Here is a 21,016-nt window from a genome sequence, read left to right on the forward strand (position 1 = left end):
AACAATAGTTGTATCATTAAATGACAGGCAGAAACATGCATTTGTTTTACAACTTACTTGTTCTCCTTGAGGTCCACGTGCTCCGGTCACACCAGCTGCTATAATTGAATCACCCTAAAAGGATAAGATCAAAATGATATAGTCATCAAAACTGCATTTAATGTTCTACTATACAGGCAGGTTCATATCAACCAGTTGGTTAATGATAGTTATAGAACTATAGGTTGTATAAAAAAGATCAAGTCTAGGAAATCAGAAATGATGAAGGCATTGTTTGTTAATTACATTAGACCCAAACTTATTTATGTATTTATTTAATTTATTTATTTGCAGTTTGATGACCGGGGAAGTCCACTGGGCCAAGCAGAGCCCATTTTCAGTGGAGGCCCGGGGAGAAAAGCTCCAAAAGTAGAGTATAACATAAGTACAGTATGGAATATACAGTATACAAAAGCATAAATATACCATTTAAAATACAAATACAAAAATACAAAATCAGGGAGTATACACTTAAAAACACAAATGTTAAAATATAGATAAAGACAAAAGTAATACAGAGAATATAATTAAAATTACAAGTCTTAAAGTGTTTATACAAGTTTAGTGTTTGTTCTAACAATGATGCTAGTGATCAGAAGTGATAGTAGATGAGACTGAAGTGAGGTTTGAAAGAGACAACAGTATAATTTAGATGGGAAGGGAGCAGGAACATTCCCAGTTTGAGGTAAGCTAAGAATGGAGGAGAGATTTGAAATGAGAGTGGTTGTGAGTACAATGGGGAGGGGGGGCATGGAATGACAATATGGAAACCCTATAAGAAAACAAGCATGAGTAAAGTGGAAAGAGTACAGCGGAAATATACCAAGATCATCCATGGATGTGAAAATTTATATTATTATGAAAGACTAAAATATCTGAATTTGTACAGTGTTTCTTACAGATATCTAAGAGTCGATATTATTCAAGTATAAAGGGCATTTAGAAACAACTACCTCTGGGAATGTTTGGGGTTATCAAAAAGTACTAGAGAATCATCAGACAATCTACGTAGAAGATTCTGTAGGAATGAGAAGTGTACTAATTGGTTCTCTGACAGAGTAGCTAATGCATGGAACAGACTACCAAATTACATTAAAGCAAGTACTAGTTTAGGTATTTTTAAGAACAGCCACAACACTTATTATGGGAAAAACTGCTTTAGTATATTGGCAGGCTAGACAAGCATTAATGTCCGTGCTTGAAATACTTGTATGTATGCATGTATATTCACGTATGTATGTATTATGTATTTATGTATATGTATGTACGTGTATGTAAGCACATGTATGCATGTATGTATATGTATGTTGTACTACCCCTCCACAGGACTACTATGCCATTTCCTGCTAGCTAATTTGGGCTATAGGCACTACACAGCACAAACCAAAGCCATTCACTGTATTAAGCTGAGATATATCTGCTCTCTTTTGTAAATTTACAAATGGTAAGAAAATGTGAGATCATGCATGCCACTGTAAAGAACAGCACCTTCTTAACACACAAAGTCATAGCTGACAGGGTCCCTATGTATTTCATTACAACAGTTTTTATTGGAAATAAGCAGCGATCATTCTAAACAGTGAGGACATACACACAGTTAAGGTACTTAGAGGGGTAGTCAATCTACTGGATACTCAAAACCTCATGTCCAAGAAAAATGACTTATTCCCAAATCTGTTCTGTTGTTATATAATGAACAAATATGTTATGCACTTACATGCTTAAGTGATCACTTCCGTTGTTAAACTAACATAATTCCTGTTTCAGAGTTAGATTTTCACTATGGCCACACTGGCACCATATTTCCAAAGCTACACTTTACTATATTTCAGGATCTAATCTAATAAACTACAGTGTTAAGAGGTTCTTCGGAAGGAAAAGTAGCACAGACATTTTCCAACCTCCTCTATCCTGAAGCAAAAACAGCCATTGCCCTTAATGTGCTCCTCTGAAGACTTGAATCCACACCCCTATCTTTACTTTTATTTCTATGTTCCACTTATGTTTACTTCAGAAAACTGAAAATCACATCCTTAGGTATATAAATCTCTTGACTTTGACAGAACATCACTGCACTACTATCGAAAAATCCAGCAAGCTCCTTATTATCCACAAGGCTTCCTTTCTTCTTAGCTCCTTAGCATTTACACTGCTTCACAATTCCACTCCCCAACAAACTGCCTTATTACCTGAGGAAATTAGACAGGCTGAAACTCTATCTCAATTATGAAGACACCAAAAATCTCACTTTTTGGAACAAGCAACTTGTAAATGCTTCATTGATAATAGTTAAACGTTCTTACACTTACTCCAACAAATTACTCTTTGTTCCAACCTCACAACAAAGGTCAATCTAATCATTTGTATAATATTCTAAATATAATATATACACTTATTTTCTTATAAGTATTAATTCCAATATATTGCCTTACTTGCTTCCCTTTTCTTCAACTGTTTTTGCATTAGTCGTTTTTTTAATATATAATTCTTCTTGCCTTTATCATATTATACATGTACAATTGTCTCATTTTATATTGTATATATTTACTCAAATTGTATCATTCCTGCCTATCAACCAAGATGTGACTGAATACGGTCTATGGAGCAGCCGACTCTCTAGGTTAACAAACTTAAAAAAATAAATACAGAAATAAATTGTAATTTTAAATTATGATTCAAAGGTATTACTCTATGGAGTACCAAAATGTCACTTGGTATAGAGACTACTGTAGTTACTTCTGTTTTGTGGAAACAGTCTCTTCAGGACTGGAACATATTTAAGGCACTGAAGAACGAGTTAAACTACAGACTCAACAAGAAAATGGTGATCTGAGCATAAATCTGAATAAACATGGAGCAATGAAAATTTATGTACTGATTTTTTTTTAACTTGACTTGTTATACTTTGCATTCACAGCATTACGCACTATCTTGATCATTTCCTGGTAGGATCTCATAAATTAAGCTATGGTTTTTGGTACAATCTGTTGATAACTATGTTCAAAGCCTTTTCTTATGCTGTTAAAAGACAAGGATAGGAGGGACCCCAGAAACAGACAATATTAAGATGACATGGCAGGGATACATAGCTAGAAAGCAAAATGGCCCAAGGATTCCAAAACTAAATAACCAACCAAAGTTTGAAGGAATCCAAGAAGGGAAACCACAGCCACCATGAAAGATGCACTGCAAAAATGACACATCTTCACATAAGCTGTCTTGTGGGCTTAAAGACTCCAAATTAAGTGCAGGAATTACTTTTCCTTCTGGCTGTTTCAAAGGAGTTTGTCATTTCTGCAGTGAATCTTTCATGGTGGTTATGGTTTCCCTACTAGGAATGCATAGCTGGGCGATATTAAGATGACTTAACAGGAATACATATAAGGATATTAAGATACCTTAAGACGAATACATATAAGAACTATACAAGAAGGACCCAAACATCAGTGATCCACAAGATAGCATTTTCTCTGATTTAGAGCCAGGGATTCTGGACAGTGAAGTTAAATGTGCCATAGAAAGATCTGCTAATTACAAGTCTGTGGAAAGTGATGGAATTCCAGCTGCATTGTTTAATAATTTGCGAAATTATAAATTACCAGTAAATTAAGAGAAAACAATGACATTTGAATTTGAAAAGGGCAGTTTGTATTCTGATCCCAATAAAAAGAAATGATAATGAATGCCTAGAGCACTGAAAAATTTTAGGTTTCACATGTCCGTAAGGTAATGCTTAAGATCCTGCAAGTTAGACTCCAGCAGTGTACAGATTGAGAACTGCCAGATGCACAAGCTGGTTTCAGTATAGACAGAGTCATCAAGGATTTGTCAACAACCACTAGATAACAGAGATGGATAGGGAGTTTCAGAAAAATATTTAGGTCTGCTTTATCGACAGTTTTAAAACCTTTGACTGTGCAGACCAAAGCAAACTGTGGAACGTTCTTAGATGAATGGGATAATGGATCGGTTTATTAGTCTCGGGGGGAGTCTATATGTACTCCAAGAAGCAGCTGTTAGAAATACATACTACTACTAAACCCTCCGTTGCCATCTCTTCCCTTAACAACACTACTATCACAGCCGATACCCACACCAAACTCCTTGGTGCAACCATAGACGACCAACTTAAATTTGACGTCCATGTACATCACTGTGTCAAGAAAACACACCAAAAATTTGTCCTTCTGTATAGAAATAAAATATTCCTCACACCCAGCTCCAGAATCTCACTAGCCCAAGCTTACCTCCTCCCTCACCTACTCTACAGCTCACAAATCTTAACTAACTTACAGCCCTCACTACTCATTAAACTCGAAACTACCTACAACAAAGTAGCAAAATTTGCAGCTAATCTGACCTTAAAAATCACACCACTGTCACATTCTTCATACTCTCAACTGGCTTGAGGTTCCTAACCAACTCTTATTTATGCAACTTCTCATCATCCATTCTATCCTCTGAACAAGCCCTCTGCCTGCCCTAACCTATCTTCTCTTGTCTCACTCGATCCATCAGAAGTTCTGACCAATGTCTCTTACAAATTCACAAAGCTAACAAATCTACTGGACAGATACTCTACAGCTACTTTCCTGCTTTATCATGAAACAAGCTCCCTCTGACCCTCAGAAACATTTCCTATGCCTATGAATTCAAGAAAACTCTCTTCAATGTAGGAGACTGCAATCATGTGCCCCTTAACAAATATAACTATTTCCAAATTCATCAAACATCAAGGTAAGTTAAAAAAAACGTTCAACTCATTGTACCTTTTAATACCTACTACACGGGCTTTCATGAATCATTCCTTGGTAGACTGCATGACACCTTTCTCTAACTCCTAACCTGTTGGCTCCATGTTAGAACTTCAAACCTGTATCTGCAAGCCCCAGAATTATAAGAAAAAAAAGGTGAAACAAAATGGGAATAGTGAATGTTATCAACCAGTGTTCTCCGTTAAAATGATTTTTTACAGGGAAGCAAGACCCTTGTACCTCACAATGTGGGGAGCTGTATCCCTACAGCCACACACTCCCACTACTCATATATAATAACATCAAGATCACCTTACCTAAGAAACAAGGGAATACTCTGAGATACAACAACCTTGGACTTGGTAAATAGAAGCCCTCATTTTTCAGTCTCACTATTCCAGGACTCTCACTTTTGAGAAGCAGAATTTAAAATTATTACCTTTTCTAGGCACACAAGATGCATTTTATGCCTTAAAAAATCCTCTTTGTTAAGATGCCACCATCATAAATAATAACTTTGCCTTTAAGGAACACATCTTTTCTTATTTTGCAAGGGCTTACATGTAAACCACACCCTAACATCTCAATCCCATTTGACCACAAACTGTTGTTTTTAATGAAAAGGTGTCACTTTTACTGCAAACTGTAGCAACACGGACATTGTATTTGTCTCCAAGTTGTGGTGGTCTCTGGGAGTTTAATTATATTAGCTCAGAGTTAAAAGGTGGCACAGTACCTGCAGAGGGGTGCAGGCAGTAAAACCACCCATTCAAATGAGGTGTTTCAGTGTAAGTTTCTGCTTCTGGAGTTTCTTGAGTTACATGTGTTGGGCTTGGAATGTTATCAGCCTACTGTAAAAGAACCCACCACTGCATCTGATTATCAGGTCTTCTAAGACCTACCACCCAGCCTTCCCTACCATGAAGTGACCTCACCTATGCCAGCATCTAACACATGCTTTACCTGACTCAGGTTTCCTTATGAGATCCCTCACTGGACATGAATATGCAATTCACCTATTAGGCCCTTCACACAGCCCCCCTCCCACTGTATGATATACAGGTTTTATATGTAGGGATGTTCTCATCCTGCCCTGAGTAAGTTGATTTCCTCTTTAATAGTACTGGCCATAACTGCAGTAGTACAATAAAATTACAATAAACATTTATGATTATGTGAATGCTTCCCATAGAATTCATATCACCCTAATACATCATACCAACAGCCCCTCCTTAGAGCCTCTCTCAGGAAGCACAGTAATGGCAGACCTATCCCATGGGATCCAGAAAAACAAAGGTGGCCAGAGACTGCTCAAGCTTATGTCAACCATATGGTCCAGCAGCAGTGAATATATGCATCCTGACTTTAGCAGGCCAGCTTGCCCTTAATACATCTAAACGTTTTAATCACACTTTTTCTCTCTCTCCTTTGCAGTACAGTACGCACAATGAACCACCTGAGTTTTTCCTCCTATGACTTTTGGTTCACAACTATTTTATCTTTTTGTCCAGATCTCTCTTCACTCTGCAACTCAGTGATGCTACAGATTCTAATACTGAGCTAATATTCTGGATACGCCCCACATGTCGAAGAAGTCCTTTCTCATCTTACATGCTCACTTATGCAACATGACTGCAACATGGCAGCCAATTGAAGAAGTTAAAGGAGACTTTCATTACCCATCAGTCATCAGGCAGACAGATAGGGGTAATGATAACACTGACACTTTATTAAATCTATAATGATCTGCTAAAGTTAGGAAGAATGGCTAATGGGAAGTGCTTATAAGCATTAATGTTTTAAAGACACATGCAAAAATATGAGGCATGTATGACTTCGATGAAGGAATAATTATGCCACATGTGAAACACAGGGAATGTGAGATGGGCATAACATGGGGGCATGTAGACTGCTGATGGTGACAGTTACATACATTTTGATTGAGTGAGATCAGTAAAAAGCTGATGTATTCTAGTGTTATCAATGCTGTTTCTTTCAGGCAAAAAAAAAAAAATTATGAGTCATCCTATATGCTAAGTATTTCAAGTTCCCTGAACAACTACTTCTCAGAACATGTCACATATTACCACATAATCAGATATGTCTAGTATCTAAAAATTGCCAAGCATCTGTATATCTATCTGAGCAGAGATCCGGGAGACTTTACCATAACAGTAGAAATGGAGGGTGACTCAAATGCAAAAGGCAATCTGAAGTTACAAAGATGTCATTCACGAAAACAATTCTAAGAAAGGTGAATGGCTTTCAGTCTACAAATCTTAACTGTTAACAAAACTATTATCTTTTGTTAACCTAGGCAATGATTAATGTTCAAAAGAATAGAAAACTACTTGAAGAAAATATATGGGACAAATGTAATCCCAAGTTCATATAGTTATTTTTTAAGTTAAGTGACTAGAAACAGAATAATAAAAAGGAAAAGTCATGTTAGGGGATCTAGCTTAATTTTATTTAAAACATACATACCTTTTCACCTTTTTGTCCAGGGCGTCCAATTACACTCTGCAGGAATAGAGAAAAATATTCATAAGCATTAGTGGGTTTTCCGAAACCATTCCTAGCACGGTTGTTTTACCTTTGTTGCTGCTAATGCTGTTGGCATTCTGGAGACAGAGGCAGCTATAACAGTTAGCATTATAGAAGTCATTGTTCCTAACTTTTACTTCAATTTAATGTTTAAAAACCTGAACAGATTACATGTTCAGTAAAACATAATATTTCTACTTCAATCCTTCTTGAGCCCAGCAATAACTGGTTAATAATCATTCAGAAACAGATGGCTTTTACAATGTCATTGAAAGTTTCCAAAAATCGGATAAGCTGGTACTTGTCAAATTCTAATTAGAATTTTCATCAGAATAATCTCACTTTTACTATTAACTTAAAATTTTCTCTAATGTTCAGATTTATTATTTTTTCAGGCAAAAATAACATTCTATTTCCAGTCGATGATTTTTGAGACATATCAGTTTTATTTTAAATTATATTTCCCAGACAATTAGGATCCAGTAAAAGGGTTATTTCTCCTGTAAAAGACACCCACAACTATCAAAGCAACACAGGAGTTTATAGTCATAGCCTGTGGCTCCTGCAGGTCATATATTGACTCAAGAGATGTGGAATTTGTGGAGGAATCTTGGAGAGTGAAAGCTTTACCTTTGTCTCTTAAGACTAAATTGTGTCTATAGCCAGCTATAACTGCTTGATGAGTTATACAGAGTATCTGGTCACATATTCTGCTTGACTAGTTATTCCTTATCTCAGTGCTGAGGAAGAATAAACCTGTTTTCTCAACAATACTCTAATGGGTGGATATGTCTGTCTAAGGAAAGATGAGTGATATATTTTGACATGTTTTCTAGTCCTGGATCACTAACATTGGTATTAATACATCAACATAGAAGTATATAAATAATGTATACATACAGTTTAGTACTACTAGAATCATAAAAGAATAAAAAAATAAAAAAATAAATTAATTAATTAAATAAAAAATAAAATAAAATAAAATTATTGCTATCTCAGTGTTTTATATATATATATATATATATATATATATATATATATATATGTATAGAGAGAGATATAGTTTAGATGTATACAGTTCATTCCTTTCAAATGTAATAAACATCTGTGTTGCTTCTCTTTCAGGACATCCCACTTGCATTTTTATAGTTGTGCTATCACAGATTCAATCTTAACTGGAAACCTGAAGAAACAAGGGGCATATAAATTAATCCTAGCATATTTGTTTGAGAAAGTCAACCTTAATTCACATGAAAGTGTTAAACAAAGGAACACACTGGTAACATCAAACACTTGTTTTTTTCAATTGCTTATCTTTAGATTCATAAAGTTATAAGGCTGCTACCATAACAAAATGCACATGGAATTATGATAATTTTTACCCTCTACAACCAAATAATTCTTCTGAACAACAAAATTGTTTAATGCTAAGTACTCTGACATGGCTTTATTACGATTTACTAATAACCCAGGACAGTAATCTTACCTCTCCAGGAGGTCCTGCATCTCCTTTCCCTCCTTTGGGTCCAGCTGGGCCTGATGGTCCTGGTATACCCTATGAAAAAAAGTTAAAATGATCTAACTAATGTTAGAGAGAATACAGATGCTGATGCAGTCAAGTCTCATGAAAATAATCTTATAGTTATACATCATGCCACAAGCTCAAAAGTCATATGACTCGCTCTGTAGTATATACCCCTATTTTGTACCTGTATTGTACATTTATATGTAGTTGTTGCTAAAAGCATTGATAATAACTGATGAGTGCTCAACAAATCATTTCACTTGCATGGTTCACAAATAAAATATAACAAAGACAATTTTCTTAAATGTTATCTTTGATGTGTTTAGAATTACTTAAGTATGAACAGAACAAAATGACATTTAAGGGAAATATTCCAATCAAAGCTTTATTTATGTACCACAGGCTTAAACTTTACACTATCAGAATGTGACTGAACTAAGTGTAAAAAGTCTCTTACAAGAGAACAGTTAGACCGAAGGATAACACCACTGGTTTGCTCTTCAGCATTGATTGAACAAATTATTTTTATAGCAATTTTACTTAGACTTAAATATATTTTGTAAAGTATTAAGGATTGTTATGCATACAAAAGAATTCCAAAGACTAACACAATCTTTTTGCTAAGTTAAGTAGCCTTGTTTTCTTTGATCTGCAAAGACTGCTAGAGAAGCATTACTTTTTAATTCTGTGACCATTACAATTTTGTAACATACTCACAGTAATATACTTATAAAGGTATTTACAGATCAGGGATTCATTTGTGAATTTTCTAGTTGTTGATTATATGAACAAAGAGCTTAAACTCCTTCAGCAAGATTCTGTTTTTTTATTTTCTTACTTGCATTGTGGTATGAAGGGCATTGTTGATTCATAACTCTTGGTTTTCTGATTCAGTTCAAAGATGTGATTCTTTGTGTGCAGAATATGCGTACCCTTTCTGTGTTTATTTATTTACTGACGTGATTACTGGGAAAGTCTGACTGGGTAGGAGCCCATTTTCAGTGGAAGCCCAGGAAGAAAAGCTCCAAAATATTACAAAACATTTTAAGAACAATAATTTTACAGTCTTTAAAAACAATACAAAAATACAGTTTAAATAATTATATCAAATTAGACATAATATGAAAACACTAGTTAAGAACAGCTACATGTTATATGACAATGATTTAATAGCTAGAGAAATTTTTGCCAGTTTACAAAGAAATTAAAGTAAGTTAGTATAATACAAACAGGAATTGCAATACAAAGTGAGAGAAAAGCAGGCTTATGGTATATTTAGAGAAAAAGCCAGGGAAGAGAAATTGACAGAAGTAGGGAAGTGTGTGAAGGGATAGTAATGAAATGTAAGCTACAAAAGGTAGTTGTTCACATTTAGGGATATAGTTTATCTTGGCATTGAGCAAAAACAGAGTCAGTTTTTGGGAAGGAAGTCTTTCCTTTTCATGTTAGGGTGAAGATTTGCTGTATAGCTGGTTTATCCCATATGATAAAATGTGAATAGATGAATTAGTGAAACTCCACAATGGTTGTAGGTACATGCTGTGTATGCAGCTGTGAATGTTATTGTTTGTGTGTGTGTGTGTATGTGTGTGTGTGTGTGTGTGTGTGTGTGTGTGTGTGTGTGTGTGTGTGTGTGTGTGTGTGTGTGTTTGTGGTACATAAACATATGCATTAGCATCCCATTCAAGGCCAGTTCCCCACTTTAGTCCATTGCTTGTTGAAACAGATTCTAGATCACCAGCAACTATGGTTAGGATAAAACTGGAACAAAGTGAATGAATTAATGAAAAAAAATCTGTTTTATTTTCTACTTCCCCTGAAGTCACCCCTCACCTTTTCACAAGGTAGAAACACAGAAATGGTTTAGCCCAGAGTACTTTTTCTGACTGTATGCAATAAAGTGCTGCTAGATGTCTGAAGTCAGACTTTAATGGTCTGAAAATTAGAGGAAGTTAAGTTAGTCATACTATTGTCAAGTTGTCTGATTTTTTTTTTCCATTTTTATTTTTGTTATTCTGAAACCTACATCACTCAAAATGTTACCTACAATTTTATTAATCAGGTAACAATTTATGTAATCAGTAGCAAGATTACTGATTATGCATCAAACTAATTCCACAGAGAAAGAAATGGAAAATCAGGTTTGCTTATCACATGTTAACATTACTTTGTAGATCCTTAAGCCCCCTGACTCATGTTCCCTGATGTCACAATTCCACAGATGTGTTTGTCATTCTAGGACTTATAGAGGATTATTCACCCATTCATGGTGCTTCTCCTTTCTCCATGGTTGTGTGACCATGATGTTAGTATTTAATTTAATTAAGGGGTATAGTGAGCTTTAATACAAGTGGTCTTGTTCCTCTGCCAAAGCAGTGTGTCAGTGTTGCAGAATGCAAGTTGTATTGCTGATCAATTGCAATTGATGAATTACATTACAGTGTTTGGAAGTCAATCGTTCAGTGAAGGAGCAAATTTATTTATTTTTATTTATTTTACATTTATTTACCAAGAAAGTCTGACTGGGCAGGTTGCCCATTTTCAGCGGAGGCCGGGGTAGAAACGCTCCATTTTTTAACAGTACATGATTATAACAAACAGGAAGAATGAAATTTCTTCTTCTTCTTCTTTCGGCTTTTCCCGGTTAGGGGTTGCCACAGCGTTTGAAATTAATGTACAAAAAAAAATCATACATACTAAATTTCAGTATTTACATACATAATACTTTATTGTAATACACAATACCAGTGTTACATTAGTGGTAGTTAAAGAGTGTGTCATAATACATTGTTGTCAGATAATTCCAATGGTTGCATTGGAGGTAGGTGGATTACATAATACATTGATCACAGTTCCAATGGTAACATTAGTGGTGGTTATGTACAGTTTATTAAGATGCAATCAGATAGACCAATGACATTGTTTACATTTTTGGGATATAGAAAGAAAAAGAGTATCCAAAGAATAGAAGGATCTGTATATATTGTGTGAACAGTTTAGCCTGGGTCTAAACAGGTGCATATCCATGAGCTAGCTAAATAGGATCTGAAAAGGTTTTTAAAGTTGGCTTTATTTGTTTGAGTTCTGATGTTAAGTGGTATGGTATTCCAGATTTTTGTTATGTAGTAAGAGTATAGGGAGTCTCATGAGCTATTTTTACTTCTAGAAGCTTCCATTAGAGATTTGTTGCTGGATTGTAGTAAGCATTTTCTTAGTTACTGATTTAAAAGACCTTGTAGGGCTGTTTTTTTTTCAGGTTGATAAAATATTTTATAGACTATAGTAAGCTGGTTAAGAGTTAGCAGGATGGGTAGTTCTAGCCAAGATAGTTATTCAAGGGCCAGGCAGTGATAAGACCTAAAGGCTGATTCAGTAGCAAACTTTGCTATTTTGCTGTAGGAAGCATCTAGTTTGGCTAGGTCAGATTTGTTGAGATTAATGAGTAAAGGGGATGCATAGAGAAGTGTGGTGACTAGGTGGATTCTGCCAGTAATGGCTTTGGTATTGTTGGATAGGTATTTTCTGCATCTGCATAGAGTTTCAAATTTTTTGTGAACTTTTTTTTATTGCTTGGGCAATATGTAGGTCAAACTTCATGTTTTGATCTATTATAACAACTAGAAGTTTGGGATGGGGAACTGGTGTACTAGGGGCATTACTGCTAGAAGTTATTTTGAATGGTGGGACTGGAACTGTCGCTGTGGTGGGATGGAATAGCATCAGCTTAGTTTTGTTTGGATTAAGTATGAGTTGTGCATCTGATAGCCATGTTTCAACTGATGCAAAGGATTGTTGTGTTATTTTTAGAAGTTCTTGGAGGGTAGGGGCAGAACAGATTAGAATTGATTTGTCAACGTATTGGATCAGTGTAGCATGTAGGGTGGCAGTATGAAGGTTGTTGGTCAATAGATTGAAGAGAAGGGGACCAAGGATGGAGCCTTGTGGGATACCTAAAGTAATGGATAAAAGATGGAATACGTTGTTTTGCCATTGGACGGCTTGTCTGTGATCAGATAAGTAGTTCTGGAACCATGCAAGAGTGGAGTAGCTTAGTTTGAGATTAGATAATACAGTTAAGAGCGTATTATGAGAAACAGTACAGAAAGCTTTAGAGAGGTAAATACAAGGTTACCTTCATTCTAGTGTTGATTAATTGCATTAGACAAGCTAATAAGGTCTGTGGTAGTTCTGTGATAAGGATGAAAACCATACTGGGTGTTTGATAGAAGTCTGATGGATAAGAGGTGCTGCTGGATTTGAATGTGTATGCACATTCAAGATTTTTGATAATGGTGATAGGAAGGCAATGGGCCAGTAACTTAATAGTTTAATTGAGATTCTACCTTTGTGTAGTGGCATTATATGCGCTATTTTCCAGACAGATGGGACATGTTGTTCTGAGATGGAGAAACTGATTAGTAAAGAGACTGGGTATGATATGGCTTCGGATGTGATTTTAAGGTATTCAGCAGGCAGTCTGCTGCAAGGGTGGTAGGTTTAGGTTTCTTAAGATATTTATATATGATGCTTGTTGGGATTGGTTGTAGGGAAAAGAGGTTGTTTTCATGGGTTAAGGAGGAGAGATTAGGTGGTGGTGTTGGGCAGTTAGTATTGGTGAGGGCTGTTATGGATTCAGTGAAATATTTGTTGAACTGGGTGGTGATATTGCCAATGTAGTTAGTGCTGGAAAGGGAGGAGGGTGTTCTGGTTTGGCCTAGGTTGCAGAACTTTGTTAACAGTGGTCCAGAATTCTTGTGGATTCTTTTTGTGTTTTGATTGTATGTCAGTATAGTGATTTTTTGTCAAGTCTGATATGCTTTTACATATATTTCTTAGTTCACGTTATGATTGCCAATTTGTTGCAGTTTTGTTATGGGCCCAAGTTTCCCAGGCTTTATCTATTTCTTTAAGAAGTGATCTAGTTTGTTTGGTAAGCCAGGGGGCATAATTGGACTTTATTCTTACTGTTCTAATGGGGGCCATCTTATTTAGGATGTTTAGGAAGGAAGTGTTGGAATATTCTCCTGCAGTGTCTAGGGGGAGGGATTATAATGGATTCCAATTGCAGAGGGTGGACACAAAGTCTTGAGATTTGAAGTTTTTTGTACATTGAATTTGTTGGTAATAGGACATATTTACTGGGTTTAAATGATGTTGGAGAACAAATGTTGACACAGATCCTTGATTGTTTACATAGCTGATGAACCAGCTAGTTGAGGGAGTTATGAGGCCTATAAAATTTAGATTTTGGAGGGTAGTTGATGTGACACCACGTCAAAGGCTTTTGACAAGTACAGGAAAATGGTGGAGACAAAATTATCTGAGGTTTTACTTTGATTAATGGCATGTAGGAAGTGCAGCAGGGCAGTTCTGGTGCTGTGGTGGGGTCAAAAGCCATGTTGGGCAGTAGAAAGTAATTGGTTATAAAGTAGAATGGCTAGGAGTTGCCGCTGTGTGCATTTTTCAAGTACTTTGGTGAGGGGAAGAAGGATTGCTATAGGGCGATACTTTTGACAGTTCAGTGGATGTGCTACCTTTGTGTAATGGAATTATGAAGAAAGCTTTTCATAGGCTGGGGTGTAGTTTTCTATACTAGATCTAGCAAATGGTGTCAGTGGCTATACTAAGATATTTGGATGGCAGGTTGTCAGGAGCTAGTGTTGTAGATTTTGTTTTATTAATTTATTTTTGATGGTATTTGTCTGGTTGGTTGTTAGACTGAGCTGGGGTGTGGAGCTATTGTCCGAAGAGTTGGGTGAGGTGGATATAGGTTATTACTGTTTGAGTTAAGCACAGTCCTGAATATGAAGTGTTTGTTGAATCTGCCTGCAGTGTCCTGGTTAGTTTCACATGGCAAAGGATTTGGGGTGGGTTTTCTGCCTGGTTTTAGGTGGCTGTTTAGATTTTGCCAAATTGTTTTTTTTTTTTTTTTTTGTATATATGTGTGACCTGGTTTGTGGAGAAGAAGGGAGTGCTTATGGCAGATCAGACTTGTGATGTAATGACCTGGCATCAATCATGTATCAGTCTTGTACTCTGTAACATAAAACTTTACTGTTATAGAAGCTGATAGACTGTAGAAATTTCTTTAGAACAGTAGATAGAATTTTTTTAAAAAAAAATAATGAGATATATGATATATATTTTGTATAAACTTATTAAGAAATATATTTTCATATAATTATATTATTAATATATATACAAGTATTTATTAAGAAATGCACACAAATTTACACTTTTTAATGTTATTTCAAATTTATGGATTTATTTTTTTTTTCTTTTATTAATTTTTAAGCACCAAGTAGTGACTGTTGTATATAAAAAAAAAAATTAAAAAAAACCTGAACCTTATTAGTGAACATTTAAGGTTAGTATTTAATTATTAATTAAATTATTTCATTCATCATTTCATTGGTGATAATTTTTTATATGTGTTTTATATGTGTCTGTAAACTGATTTAACTGATCTGAGGTTGCCCTTGTGAAAGCTCAGTTACAGATCACAGGGAATAATTGTTTTTTTTATGGTTTTTTTTATGATTAAAAGTGTGTGTTTTTTACTTTTTGGACTACGCTGGTATTTTATTATTTTTACCAGTTTTATTTTTCTTTTTATCATAACAAACATTTTCCTTTGTGTGGTTTCTGAGGCACTGATATGTACCTAGGTATGACTGGGTCTTAGTTTTGTGCCATTTTTTCCAGGCATTGTCTCTGTCTCTTGTGAGTTGTTTACTTTGATGGATTAGCCATGGGGCAGAATTTATTTTCACTCTTTTAGTCTCAGTGAAGCTTATTTGTTTTGTGTGGTTAAGAATACACTATTGAAGTGACAGGCAGCTTCATCTAGAGGCATATATATGAGGGGTTCTTACTTGCAAGTTAACTCAATTAATTGAATTACTTACCCCAGCTCCATCAAAGGCACAACATCTTCTAGATTCCACAATCAGCAAGAGAAATAGTTGCATGAATTATGCAGCAGCACTGAGTAAAGATATTACAGTGATGACCAGCAACGTTTCAATGCCACTTTCCAGTACAGCATCTTCCATTGCAGAACAAGTACTAACTGCTTCAACAGTTGCTGCTAATGGCCAGGGTTTAATAGATATACCACCGGAATCATTACCTTCAACGACACATGTGGATTTGAATGCTTGGCTAAAAGACTCTTCTGTAGATTTTTCATGGCTTCATCCTTTGTAACAAGTAAGCATATCTTTTGATGAATGGTTAAAATTATTTGAAAAAAAAAAGCTTACTAGATTTAAAACATTGCAAGTAAACAATGCATATTTGAGGGAATGTGTAGCACACCGTACAATGCCAAAGGGGCTAAGAGTCTGGAAATTTCCAAATGGTATTCCACAAGATACAGCTTTACTTAATGAACTTTTAGCAGCATTTGATGAATGTGGCTTAAAGATACTTAGGATTCTTATTAGACTTAATGAAAAAGAGATGGATAAGCTGTTAGAGGAAGTAAACAAACTTGATGTCTCTTTTAAAAGTGATTTAATGTTTGAGCTTACGACTGTTAATTATAATAATATCTTTAGGAACACTGAGACTACAAATAGACACATTAAGAACAGAAAGTGAAAAAAGATGAATGAGGATGGCCTTGAATATTTAAATGGAGCAGCCTACCCTATTCCTATGTTAAAGAAACATGAGTCACATTTGGATTATGTTGGTGGTCAAAGTGATACTACTCAGCAGGTTATTCATAACAATAATTTTCAACAACAATATAACTATACTGACAATTATTCTGCAGTAAATGCTGAGCATTTATTAGAATGTGGGTAGTCGGATCCACCTCGCCGGTCCAGGAGACTAGCACAGAAGAGGATGACCATACAGCTGGGTTCTGACAGAAAGTTCACATGTACTATACACAAAAGTTATCAGGAGACAGGAAGGATATTAATTTTTTTTTCATTCAGACGTTTATGGACATTCAGACGTTTATGGACTATCTAGTGAACTGTTTTCTAGTTTGTGTGCAAATGATACTTCCCCTGTTATACTGGAGCACCAGGGATTCAACATTTTTAACTACAGCTCTGAACCCATTACTGAATTGCACTTTTCATTACTTAGCAAGGGATTCACTTTTTTCCTAAAATTTCCTCAGATACTGCCAACATTTTATTATCCTTAAAATTATATGGCAGAAAATCAAATCTTACAGTGCTTTTGCAGGATTGTTTGAGTATGACTTCACAATCTAGTAAGTTTTCTACACCCAGTACCTTCAATCCCTGACTACATCAAACATTGCCCCTGTTCAAAAGAATGTGTGAAAAGGATATTAGGAAACTGTTTAATAAAAAGAAGGGCTTCAATAGGGAAAAACTAGCTAAGGATGAATGGTTCCTTATGAATAGTTTGGTTCATAACCGTGAACTTATAATTATGACAAGGGGGGAGGAGTTGTACTAATGGTTGCCATAGATTACGTTGCCAAAATGCATGAATTATTTAACAACAAGGTCTGTTTTGTTAGGCCATCTAGGAATGAAGCAAATATTGTTTATCATACGCTTGATTTGTACCTTAATGATTTAATTATATCAAGGCCAGGTTGATTACAAATGTTATAAATATTCTAATAATTTCCTATACTTTCATAGCAACTATCTATACTATCAAAAAAAAAAGCCTGGTCAAGGGACAGATGGTTAAAATCTCTCAAATAGTTTCCAATAATGAATAATTTCTTATGGAAATTAACAATATTATTGATATGATTATTTATAGAGGCTATCCATCTTCCTCGTTAAATGAAGTCAAAGAGGAAGTGATTGCAAAAAGAGAAATGATATTCTATCCTATTATCAGTAAAGAAACTGAAATGGAAAACTTAAAGGAAAACTCCACCCTAGAATAGCCAATTCCTTTTTGTCTATTTTAAACCTTTTGGTGTGGTGGTGGTATGTTTTACAATTGGAGCTTTTCTTCTCGGGCCTCTGCTGAAAATGGAAATATATCCAGCTGGACTAGCCCGGTTAACAAATGTTAAATAATAAAATAAAAAAATAGAACTAAAAAAATCTGTTTTTTTCACTCTATCTTTGTTTCCTGACCTATAATCACCCTCATTTACGTTTGCTCAGAGCTTGTTTTACACTATACTTGGAAGTTATCCAGCTACACACAGAAAAGTAGCTAAATCACAGGCTTTTGTTTAGGGTTTTCTATTGCAGTTCAAGAGGAAGTGACAGTCCCCTCCCCCTCACACTACTGCAGAGGTGTTAAGTGTCACTGTACTGAGAGACCCTTGCAGAATCAATTCCTCTTGGACTACAAAAGAAAACCCTGAACAAAAGGCCTACGATTTAGCTACTTTTCTGGTTATAGATGGATAACTTCTAAGTACAGTGTAAAACAAGCACTGGGCCAAACATAAATGAGGGTGATTAGAGACAGAAAAGAAGCAGTCCTTTTACAGAAGGTAAAGAAAATAACAGTGACTCACACAAATCCCATAATATCAATGGGATAGGAATTCACAGTTACTTTCTTATGTCTCTCATGAGTCATACAAAGCATTATTGGAAAGAGAAAGGTTTCAGGGGAACAAAATCATGTTGATACATCAAGCCCTAGTGGTAGCCATGTTGTGGAAAACAGGCTAAAATAACAAATAAAGCACTTAGAGTGATTTTGAGGTGCTAAAATAGGTAAGGAAACAAAGATAGAGTAAAAAAACCGCATACACACACACACACACACACACACACACACACACACACACACACACATACACACATACACACACACACACACACACACACACACACACACACACACACACACACACACACACACACACACACACACAACAGTACCTATACTGTTTATATTCCCTTGCAGCATCCATCCCTTAGAGTATATACCTTTGTAGCATCTGCTTCTGAATGGAGAGCACCAAATACAAATCCCCTTCCTGTCCGGGAGCCAATCAGCCAATCTCCTTTCCAATACGTGACTGCAGACATTGCAGTCTGATCTCCTTCCAGTCTATGCAGTTACAAACCGCATAGACTTCTGGGCATCAGTGTATACAGACGCCTTCTCCTTGTAATCCGTACTGGCTAAACCACAGTCCGGATGAGCACTGATGTGCAGTTGCGATCTGGACTGGTTAAACAGCAGTCCGGATAGGAACTCCCCGACCATGCATGCCCAGTTCCAGGACTCACAGCTATCTTCATTTTACAGCTGGGGCAGCTGTAGTCCTGCAGTCCAATAGCTCGAGCCGCCACTGATGAACATTAAAGGAAAAACTCCACCCTAGAACTTTTTGTTGTTGCCATGCAGAGAATATTTACATAACTAGACAATGTATAAGCCTTAGGTATTGGAATGCATATGACAGTATTTGTAATAAAGGACAGGATTACAATATTTTCAGAAGCTCATTACATTTGTTGGAAACTTGCAGTCATCTTTGCAGGCTTTACCCATAAACTAAACAGAATGCCAATCTATAATATATGGTCCATAACCTGTGCAGTAATCCTTTAAGCAATTTATCTTGAGCTTGTTTGTTGTTTGCTCTTCATTTTTTACTTTGATTATTTTCCCCATTGAAAAAAGTAGATAGTTGTTGTCAGGCAGCAGGTCTTTTTTGGATAAGAAACATTTTTGCAAGTGGAGGTAATCGGTATCACAAAGATTGCTACTTCCAGCATGTTACGTGGTACTTTTATAAAGCTGAATATAAATTATAATTAGAACTGCAGTGCAAGTAGAAGTGGTTTGAGTTGAGTGCTGCTTGTTTTTGTATACTTGATTTTGACTGGCATTCAAGTAATGCATTTAAAAAATAATTAATTGTTTCATGCCTCACAACCTTTTTGTACCATCTAGATATTAAGTAAGCTGTCATGTAGCTAATGCATTGAAATATTTTTTTCTTCTCCACTTCATTTTGTCTTAATTGGACTCTCATAATGATGGTTTGGCACCCACGGCAGTGTATTTAATTAAAGTCCCAGTTTTTGTGGTTTTGAGCATAGCTCCGCCCATTTCTTGTTGGCCACACCCTTCTCATTGACCCCACCCATTCAGCTGTCTCCTGCAGCCCTCCTTTGATTTGAAGTCACCAGCTACCACTGATGTTCATATCCCCTTTGCTTGTAAATTGCCAACCCATCCTAAGAATATTTTTATCTCCTCATCACGTTCAATGAGTCTCCAGTTATTAATTAATATCGGTTTAACATAATAATAACCTGGGCAGTATTTAATACACATAGTGTGTTCAAAATCTTTAGACTTAGATAACTTAAAGGAAAACTCTATCTTAGAACTAAAAAAAAATCTGTTTTTTTCATTCTGTCTTTGTTTCCTGACATATTTTAGCACGTCAAAATCACTCTAAGTGCTTTATTTGTAATTTTAGCCTGTTTTCCACAACATGGCTACCAATGAGTCTTGATGTAGCAACAAGATTTTGTTCTCCCTCAACCCTTTCTCTTTCTCATAATGCTTTGTACGACTCATGACAGACATAAGGAAGTAACTGTGAATTCCTATTCCACTGACATATAATGGGATTTGTGTGGGTCACTGTTATTTTCTTTAACTTCTGTAAAAGGACTGCTTCTTGTCTCTCTCTCTAATCATAGTCAGCTACAGCCAGAAAAGTAGCTAAATTGCAGGCCTTTGTTGAGAGTTTTCTTTTGTAGTCCAAGAGGAATTGATTCTGCAAGGGTCTCTCAGTGCAGTGACAGTTTTAACACGTCTGCAGTAGAATGGGGGGAGGAGACTGCCACTTCCTCTTGGACTGCAAAAGAAAACCATGACCAAAGGCCTGCAATTTAGCTACTTTTCTGGCTGTAGATGGATAACTTCTAAGTATAGTGTAAAACAAGCTCTGAGCCAAACATAAATGAGGTTGATTAGAGATAGAAAAAAAGCAGTTCTATTACAGAAGTTAAAGAAAATAACAATGACCCAGACAAATTCCATTATATGTCATCGGCATGGGAATTCACATTTACTTCCTTATGTCTGGTATGAGTCATACAAAGCATTATGGGAAAGAAAAAGGGTTGAGGGAGAACAAAATCACATTGATATATCAAGCTCCATTGTTAGCCATGCTATGGAAAACAGGCTAAAATTACAAATA

The 21,016-nt window shown here is 35.8% G+C and overlaps 1 protein-coding gene across 3 annotated transcripts in view; it reads right to left on the minus strand.

The window, feature by feature from the left end:
* LOC122807296 (collagen alpha-1(VII) chain-like) overlaps nt 1–21,016 on the minus strand; it is a gene marked incomplete at its 5' end in the record, with an annotated part of 1,562,855 nt that overhangs the window by 552,843 nt on the left and 988,996 nt on the right. For all 3 annotated transcript variants that reach the window (XM_044078425.1, XM_044078422.1, XM_044078423.1), the window contains 3 exon segments: nt 58–114; nt 7,281–7,316; nt 8,827–8,895. In XM_044078425.1, coding sequence (XP_043934360.1) covers nt 58–114; nt 7,281–7,316; nt 8,827–8,895 — 162 coding nt within the window.

The sequence above is a fragment of the Protopterus annectens genome, chromosome 7.part0, assembly GCF_019279795.1.
Source record: "Protopterus annectens isolate FY-2018-M chromosome 7.part0, PAN1.0, whole genome shotgun sequence".
Classification (NCBI taxonomy): Eukaryota; Metazoa; Chordata; order Ceratodontiformes; family Protopteridae; genus Protopterus; species Protopterus annectens.